At 37.3% G+C, this 8,689-nt stretch overlaps 3 protein-coding genes across 5 annotated transcripts; all 3 read left to right on the top strand.

The window, feature by feature from the left end:
- Nucleotides 1-884: 884 nt before the first annotated feature.
- Nucleotides 885-2,712, top strand: LOC112189488 (cytochrome P450 81E8; the record flags this gene model as incomplete). Its single annotated transcript, XM_024328828.2, has 2 exons — nucleotides 885-1,862; nucleotides 2,001-2,712. Coding segments are annotated over 2 exons (1,587 nt in total), but the record flags the coding sequence as incomplete, so codon positions are not given.
- A 201-nt stretch (nucleotides 2,713-2,913) lies between these two features.
- LOC112189489 (protein ALP1-like) lies at nucleotides 2,914-7,546 on the top strand. 3 transcript variants are annotated; one of them, XM_040515392.1, is made up of 7 exons: nucleotides 2,914-2,973; nucleotides 4,688-5,029; nucleotides 5,128-5,873; nucleotides 5,986-6,534; nucleotides 6,646-6,702; nucleotides 6,775-6,871; nucleotides 6,973-7,546. In XM_040515392.1, exons 4-7 carry the CDS (start codon nucleotides 6,328-6,330, stop codon nucleotides 7,479-7,481), a joined length of 870 nt encoding a protein of 289 aa, XP_040371326.1. In that variant the 5' UTR covers nucleotides 2,914-2,973; nucleotides 4,688-5,029; nucleotides 5,128-5,873; nucleotides 5,986-6,327; the 3' UTR covers nucleotides 7,482-7,546. The 3 variants fall into 3 exon arrangements, with proteins under 3 accessions (XP_040371326.1, XP_040371324.1, XP_040371325.1); XM_040515390.1 differs by having other exon boundaries at nucleotides 6,646-6,871; XM_040515391.1 differs by lacking the exons at nucleotides 2,914-2,973; nucleotides 4,688-5,029; nucleotides 5,128-5,873 and having other exon boundaries at nucleotides 5,982-6,534; nucleotides 6,646-6,871.
- LOC121051189 (uncharacterized protein At2g29880-like) lies at nucleotides 4,688-5,748 on the top strand. Its single transcript, XM_040513294.1, has 2 exons — nucleotides 4,688-5,029; nucleotides 5,128-5,748. The coding sequence occupies exons 1-2, from the start codon at nucleotides 4,688-4,690 to the stop codon at nucleotides 5,746-5,748; spliced, it is 963 nt and encodes a 320-aa protein (XP_040369228.1).
- Nucleotides 7,547-8,689: the final 1,143 nt, after the last annotated feature.

Here is an 8,689-nt window from a genome sequence, read left to right as displayed (position 1 = left end):
TTTCAAATATATCACTTTGGTCATTCAACTATTACTCTGTCAATCACTTTAGTCACACAAAGGACATTTTATCTCACTTTAATCACTTCTCCCACTCATTTTAATACAGATTTCTCAATTTTTTATAATTGGTTGGACGAAAATATCATTAATATTGTGGAAAGTATTTTTTTTTTAATGAAAAAAATTACCAAAGTGACTAAAGTGAATAACAGAATTAAAGTTGAGTGATCAAAGTGATATATTTAAAAGGTGAGTGACCAAAGTGTCGAATATGTCAAAGTTGAGTGACCATTTGTGATATTCTCTCTTTCTTATATTTTCAATCAATCATTGGTAATTATAGTATTTTGTTTAAAATAAACACTTATTTAAATATTTTATAATAAACTTAAAATGAAATAAAAATCCGCATAAACGCCCACCTAATTTTCTTCTAAATAATTAGGCGCTAGGCCCTCTCCACAAAACCATCGAAACCGTCACATCCTACTCTAAATCCTACAAGAAGCCAAATTATCCACCGACCACTTCACTTAAAAACCATCGAAACCGTCACATCCTACTCTAAATCCTACAAGAAGCCAAATTATCTCATCCATGCCCGTTTGGGAGCGACTTCCAACCAGATAAATGTAAGATGAAAACATACAAATAGCAATACATACCGGACGTAATGTGTGCAATGTCATTTACTCATTTTGCCATTAATATCCAAGTTGAAGATGACCATAATTTCAGAAGAGCGAAAGAAAACAACACATTTTACGACTCTGAAAGAAGAACCATGCCGCGCGTCCATGCATATCAAACTCAACACTCCTCTGCCTAAAACACTGCATCCACATGATGTCATAATATAAATCTACCCAGACTATTAATTGTCGTCTTATTTACTTGCGCATTACTCATCTTTACTTATAAATAATCACCCCCCTACCTTCTTCACATCTCATAATCAACAATGGAAGACCGAAGACGTCTGGTTCTACACGTCTCTGTCACTCATCTTCCTGCTCTTCACCTTCAAGTTCCTCTTCCAATCCAAACACTGCCGTTACAAAAACCTCCCGCCAACCCCATCTTCACTTCCAATCCTCGGCCACCTCCACCTCCTCAAACCTCCAGTCCACCGCACCTTCCACCGCCTCTCCCAGACCTACGGCCCCATCTTCTCTCTCTGGTTCGGCTCCCGCCGCGTGGTCATAGTCTCCTCCCCCTCCGCCGTCGAAGAATGCTTCACCAAAAACGACGTCGTCCTAGCCAACCGCCCCCGCCTCCTCCTTGGCAAGTACATCGGCTACAACTGGTCCACCGTCGCCCTCTCCCCGTACGGCGACCATTGGCGCAACCTCCGCCGCATCGGCGCCATCGAGATCTTCTCATCCCAGCGTCTCAACATGTTCTCCACCATCAGAAAAGACGAGGTCAAGCACTTGGTCCGTAAGCTGGCTCAGAACTCGAGTTCCGGAGACTTCACCAAGGTGGAAATGAAGTCCATGTTTAACGAGCTCACCTTCAACATCATAATGACGATGGTGGCGGGGAAGAGGTACTACGGCGAAGACGTCGACGTCTCGGACAAAGAGGAGGCCAAGCAGTTGAGGGAGATCATGACGGAGGCTATTGCGTACGGCGGGGCGGCGAATCCGGCGGATTTCTTGCCGATCTTGAATTGGACTGGAGCTGGTGGGTACGAGAAGAAGGTGAGGGAGTTGGGGAAGAGGACTGATGCGTTTCTTCAAGGTTTGATTGATGACCATAGAGGGATTAAGAGAAACACCATGATTGATCATTTGCTTTCTCTGCAAGAGTCACAGCCAGAGTACTACACTGACCAAATCATCAAGGGGATTATAGTGGTAATTAGTACAAAATTCTATCTTACACTGCATAGAAATAAAAGTTTTGATCTTAGAGGTAGTGTTAGCAACTTAGCACTAAATGAATTTCTTAATCAATCATATATATTCATGAAGTAGATGTTCATTAATTTTCAGGTATTGCTATTGGCGGGTACTGATACGTCAGCAGTTACATTGGAATGGGCTATGTCCAGTCTTCTTAACCACCCGCATGTATTGAAGAAGGCTAGAGCGGAATTGGATTCTCATCTCGGTCCAGATCGCGTAGTGGACGAGCCTGATGTCCCAAAACTGCCTTACCTACAAAGCATCGTGTCCGAGACTCTCCGACTCTACCCTGCTGCCCCACTTCTACTGCCGCATCTTTCATCTGATTACTGCACCATCGGCGGGTTTGACGTGCCACGCGACACAATGGTGTTGATCAATGCATGGGCTCTACATAGAGACCCCGCGCTGTGGGAGGATCCCGAAAGCTTTAAGCCTGAGAGGTTTGAAAACGGTGGTGATGAGTCGCACAAGCTCATGTCGTTTGGGCTCGGACGAAGGGCTTGCCCCGGAGCGGGTCTGGCTCAACGTGTGGTAGGCTTGACTTTGGGGTCGTTAATTCAATGCTTTGAATGGGAGAGAGTTGGTGAAAAAGAGATTGACATGAAAGAAGGGAAAGGACTCAGCATGCCTAAAGCGGTGCCCTTGGAAGCTATGTGTAAGGCACGCCCCATTGTGAACAAATTTGTCACTTAGGGGGGTGTATTGTATATGGAATTACTGGCACTTTTAAAGAAATCCATGGAATTTAAAAGTCTGGGTGTATTCAATAGAGACTTTTAACAGTCCATAAAAGTCTGGGTGTATTCAATTAGGATTTTAAAAAATCTTTATGAATTCCACCAAAGTCTAGGGGTATTCAATTAGGACTTTTAAAAATGAATAGAAGTTTAGGGGTATTCAAAATATCATTCATACATACGGAATTAGAAAATCATGGAAAATCATGGACTTTGTAGTGTTAAGTATAAATACCAAATTCCAATATTTTTCCAGCCACCAGAGCAAAGATTTTGAGCGTGGAAAAGTCTGTCAAAGTTCTTCTCTCTGCGCGTTCAAGGTTGGTCCTCCATCATCTCTCTTTCATGATTTCTTTTTTCTTTTCTCTATTATTTTGTGATATCAACCTCTAATACCTAACATGTTCATTGTTGTTGTTGAATTTGATTTTTTTTTTTTTTCAATTGTGATGCTTGGAACCCTAATATTATCATCAACTCCTAAAACAAAGCCAAATAATGTATATGCCTAATGCTTTTACGGTTCGATCATAGTCCTGCATACTATTGCGGTTATTGCTATTGTCGTCACTTGTTTGCTGCGTATGTTTCTTCTTCTTTGTTTTTCTCGCTAGGTTTTCTGTTTCTTTTGTATTTGTTGCTGTCCTATATGGCATGGTTCTCTTTTTTTTGCTACTGCTTTGCCCTTGTGGCTCTTAAGTTTGGGTAGATTAGCCAAACGGTGGGTGGTTTTTTTTTTTTTCCTTCATGCCAGAACTTCTTTTCTATACCTAATAGTGTGTGTGATTTTACCCTGCATTGAGATGGGACTTATGTTGACAATCTTATGTCAACTTTCTTAAAATGATAGTAATGTCAGAGGTGCGATTTGGTTCAAGCTTTGGGTGAATCTATACAGAGTTATTAATTTTCATTCAAATTTTGCTTTAACCCTTCAATTTGAAGCCAATGTTGGCCACCACTAAAGTCGGCAATGGCTGATAAAATTATGTCAGGTTATTTATTTTCTTTTTCTAAAATTTTAGTGTTCTTTTTTATGCTTTGAGAATATTATGTGTATGTTGAGCAGAGCTTTAATGTTAGAAATTTTACTTTGGGATTACAGAGTAGTAGGTTGAGTAAATAGGATCACTGAATCTTCAAAGAGTTAATTCAGCTAAGTTTGTAGTCAGCTGAGAGATAGGAATATTGTTCTGGAGTTTTGATTCATGTTGGTTGGGCAAATTGCCATGATGACAGTTGTCTGGTACCTTGATTCAGTTTTGTCATCTTTATGGACCTCAATTTCTTTAGGATTCAGATTCTTTTTATTTTCTCCTTCAAATTCCCATGGAAACAGATCGTGATCAAGTTTTGGGGTTATGAGAGTCTGATTTGTGCAATTTATGAGTACTGTTTATAATCATATTGTATGGCATGCTATAAAAAACAAACAAGTGTGGATCAAAATGTAATTGAATGAATTATGAAACAAAGAAAAATTAATCAAAGAGAAGTTGGCTAGGTAATAATCAATATGAACAATGTATCAAAATTTGCTATTTTTGTCTCTGCACCCAATTGTCTGAGTTGATTCCTTTTGTATGCTTAATGGATGTTTAAAGAAAAGAAGAAAAAAAAAAAAAAACCTTGCATACGTTTTGAAGTAATGCTTCTTACCAGAATGATTCCTTATCCCTAGTAGCCAAAATCATTGCTCTTAATATGAATAGATTCAAGCTGATGAAGGATACCAGCAACTCTTCTTTACTTTATTATTTTGTTGTGTCAGAAAGCAATTTAGGAGAGTATGAAAACAGGACATTGGTGCATGTTTATATTGATATACACACCTGATAGTTGTGCGTCTTGATAACAGAAGGGTTGTCATTTGGGGTCTAATATCTTTCTTGTTTCTTTGTGGAGCCATGTACCTTGGGCTTCTAATTTTTTTTTTTTTCCAGTCTATACTTCCCTTATGTTTATATTGTTCTGAATTATAATGTTTTGATTGATAAAAGTTGCATGTATGATTACTTTTACGCAATCGTATAGATGGGAGATTCACAAGGGAATGGTAAAAGAAAAGATTACAAAACTTGGAATGCTGAAGAGAGCAATGTTTTGCTTCAAATTATGGTTGAAGGCGCCAAACTTGGATTGCGTGATATTAATGGTGTGATAAGCAAACAAACAGTAGAGGCGAAGCTACTTCCTAAACTAAAGGAAAAACTTGGTTGTGAAATAAGTTTTAGTCATTACCAAAGTAGAGTGAAATGGTTTAAGAAACAATACACCAATTACTCTCAACTTATGCGTCATAGTTCTGGATTTGGGTGGGATCCGATCACAAAGAGATTCACTGCTGATGATGAAGTATGGGCAGATTATTTGAAGGTGAGCTTATTGCTTTTTCATTTTATTCTAATTTAGATTTATAGTTATTTCAAATGGTTATCATCATATTGACACGTGTATTTTTTTTTCCCTACTAGTCACATCCAACGCATGGGCACTTTCGGTCAGAAACTTTTCCAGACTATGAGGACTTGAAAATTGCAATTGGAAATGGAACTGCAACTGGAATGGGCTCAATCAGTTTAGGTGATGATACAGATGCCTCTACATTTGGAGCAGAAGAAAACGGACCTTGGGGAATTGATGGATTAGTTTTTGATAGAAATACTAACATGTTCGTGCAAAGTGAAAATGAGTCATCACACCAAGAAAACTCGCCATCTCTTTCACAACAACCCTCCCAAGGTACCAATGTAGATGCTCCACCACATAGCAGGACTCAAGGAAAACGGAGTAGGACTGACTATGAAAATAATAGCGGCTCAAAGGGGGCAACTAGTCAGGCTGAGGTTTTAGAAAACTTATCAAGTGGCATTGGTAAAATTGTCACAAGTTTTGATAAAATTTGTGGCTTAATGGAGAAGAGAGAATCAAGAGAGAGTGATCTTTTGGATGCTATGAATGAGACCCCAGGATTAACTGATGAGGCTTGCTTTATGGCTCTTGATTTGCTTAATACTAAAGCAAAGCAAGATTTCTTCTTGAAGATGACTCCTGAACAACGACATAATTGGATCACCTATAAACAAATGCAATAGGTGTGGGTCAATCTCCACTAGCGACACCTAATAAGCAATAGGCTATGTTCTATTATTAATTTTAAGTTATGGAGTTTGATTTTATTTTGTTTGAATTGCAGCTTGTTTTGAATGATTTTAAACTGGTATGTTATGAATTACAATTTGATTTTTTGTTTGAATATTTATGATTTTTGATTTGCTTTTGAATGAATGTTAATATGAATAGTGATATATTTTTTTTATAAATATGTTTAGGTGCTTTCTCTATTAGCAATGTCTGAAATGGACATGTATGGAGCTGATGAAGAGGAAGAGCAGTTTTACGAGGCTGTTAAGATATTATTAATGGCAATACAAGCAGTGATTTATGTGTTATACGAACTTGTGTTCAGCATACGTGGTGAACATATTAGACGTCCGCTGACTCGTCGACCAGTGACATCAAGTGGATACATATATATGCACAACATATTGGACAGAGACCCTCAAATCTTTAGAGATGTGTATAGAATGTATCCTGACGTGTTTCGAAAATTATGTAGCATCCTAAAAGCGAAAACACCTTTACGGGATACAAGACACATTTGTGTTGAATAAATGCTTGCAACCTTTTTACTAGTTGTCGGCCAAAATAATCGATACAGTGAAGCTCGGCTGATATTTGAGCGATCTCATTTTGCTGTTAGCAGAAGTTTCAACAAAGTCTTGAAGGCCTTGAATACAATAGCACCACAGTTTATGGCTAAACCTGAATCCATACCACCTAACATAAGAGAAAGTACAAGGTTCTATCCTTACTTTAAGGTAAGCAATGCAACTTTTATGGATGGTTAATTATTTATTTCATTGTACAGTAATGAAGATATTATTTCATTTTTTCTTTTCAGCTATTGATATCTTTTTTCATTATTTTAGGATTGTGTCGGAGCTATAGATGGCACGCATATTCCTGCAACGGTAGTTGGACGTGAGGTAAGCAGATATCGAAATCGCCATGGGAAGATATCACAAAATGTATTAGCAGCTTGTAACTTTGATTTACAGTTCATATATGTGATTAGTGGATGGGAGGGTTCCGCTCATGATTCAAAAGTGTTGAATGATGCGATTTCTAGACGAAATGGACTCAAAGTGCCACCAGGTATAGTTTTACGTGCATAAAAAAAATTCAGAGTACTTATTACAATTTATGTCATATAACATATATATAACATACTAATTGCACATGTTTTTTATTATTAGGTAAATATTACTTAGGGGACTGCGGATTCCCAAATCGACATCGGTTCCTAGCTCCATTTCGAGGTACTCGATATCACCTCAAAGATTTTGGTGGTGAAGGAAATCATCTTGTCAATGCAATTGAGTTATTCAATCTTCGCCATGCTTCCTTGAGGAACGTAATTGAGAGAATATTTGGAATATTTAAGTCGCGTTTCACAATCTTCAAATCAGCACCACCATTTTTATATAAGACACAAGCAGAACTAGTTTTGGCTTGTGCAGGACTGCACAATTTTCTTCGACAGGAATGTCGTTCAGATGAATTTCCTCCTGAACCAGAAGAAGATCCGATAGACAATCACGAAGATAATTTTGAATGGGATGATTTTCAAACCCAAGATCAGCAAAGAGAGAATGCTAATGAATGGAGAATGAGTATTGCTACTCATATGTGGACAGATGCCCAACCAAATGCCAACAATGAAAACAATGACAATCAAGAAAGTGAAAATGAGGGAGAAGAATAAATCATATCATTATTTCAAAGACGTCTGCTTATTTGGCATGAAACTTCATCAATGTGTTTTTTTTTCCCTTCTCTTTTTTGGATATCTTTTGGTTTGGTTGATTATATTTGGAGGCTTTTCCTTTATTTTCTTATATGTTTGTTTCATGACATTATTTGAGCTTCTCTGATTCCTACGCTAATGGTCATTAGTTAACATAGCTATGGCATCGTATTTTATTCTCTGACTAATCAACTAGCTTGGTTTTTCTTTTTTATAAGTATTGTGAAATCTACATAAGTCATTCATATAAAGTCTATAGATTTTTACAAATCAGTAAAAATCTGTGCTAAAAATCAGTAAAAGTCAATGGTTTTTAAAAAATCAATAAAAGTCTATGAACTTTTTATAGAATCCATGGACTTTTGAAAAAGTCTATCATTTAAAAAAACTCCACACAAATCCAAATACAATACACCCCCCTTAAGCTACAAGTTCAGTATGTGTTGACGATACAGCCTTTGCAGATTCGATTTGTTCAATCATTTCCTCCATCTTTGCATGTACCTGTGTAAGGTTTGTGCAGAGTTACAAGAGACTCCCTGTTTCAAACTGCTTCTTTTGATTACCGCTGTTTTCTTCTTAAATCATTGAGATATCAATTAACTTTAGTCTCATTAAAATAGATCAATTAAAGACTAAGAGGACCAATTGTAAGACAGTCGATCTTCAACCAGTAAAAGTTTAATTTGTAGTAACTTAACCCTTTTTTTTTTTTTTTGGGATAATTGTGGCAATTAAACCTTGAAAAAGCCATGTATCTAGACTTGCTAAAGGGATCAAAATCAATTGCCCCACTTTAAATTTATGTCAAATCGTCGATCTTTGTTAGTGCAATGTTTATTTGATTGACATTTTCTAAGCGCAACAACCAAGAGTCATGTTTTCATGTAATAGTTTTCTACTCTTGGATCCTTAGAAGAATGGAATGCTTCAAGGTTCATGCAAAACTCTCATCAACCAGGTATGTTTTGCATACATGTGCATGCTTGTCAAGTGGTTAGGACTGAACTTTTTTTTGAATCCTATTGTAGGATGCGACCATCCTTTCAATCCTAATGTACTGATTTGCGAATTTTCAGAAGGTTTTATCCAAAGCATTCAAACTTTCTTAAATTGGTTTATGGGCTTTTCCTTTCAAACGTCTGATTTTAATCCATGGATAAAAA

The sequence above is a fragment of the Rosa chinensis genome, chromosome 2 (assembly GCF_002994745.2).
Source record: "Rosa chinensis cultivar Old Blush chromosome 2, RchiOBHm-V2, whole genome shotgun sequence".
NCBI lineage: Eukaryota > Viridiplantae > Streptophyta > Magnoliopsida > Rosales > Rosaceae > Rosa > Rosa chinensis.
The sequence above is the reverse complement of the archived record's forward strand: the minus strand, read 5'-3'. Positions and strand labels throughout refer to the sequence as shown.

Coding starts and splice junctions, on each gene's coding strand:
- LOC121051189 (XM_040513294.1), top strand. CDS start 4,688: ATGGGAGATTCACAAGGGAATGGTAAAAGAAAAGATTACAAAACTTGG. Junction 5,030..5,127: donor TATGGGCAGATTATTTGAAG/GTGAGCTTATTG, acceptor TTTCCCTACTAG/TCACATCCAACGCATGGGCA.
- LOC112189489 (XM_040515390.1), top strand. CDS start 6,328: ATGCTTGCAACCTTTTTACTAGTTGTCGGCCAAAATAATCGATACAGT. Junction 6,535..6,645: donor GGTTCTATCCTTACTTTAAG/GTAAGCAATGCA, acceptor TCATTATTTTAG/GATTGTGTCGGAGCTATAGA. Junction 6,872..6,972: donor TGGACTCAAAGTGCCACCAG/GTATAGTTTTAC, acceptor TTTTATTATTAG/GTAAATATTACTTAGGGGAC.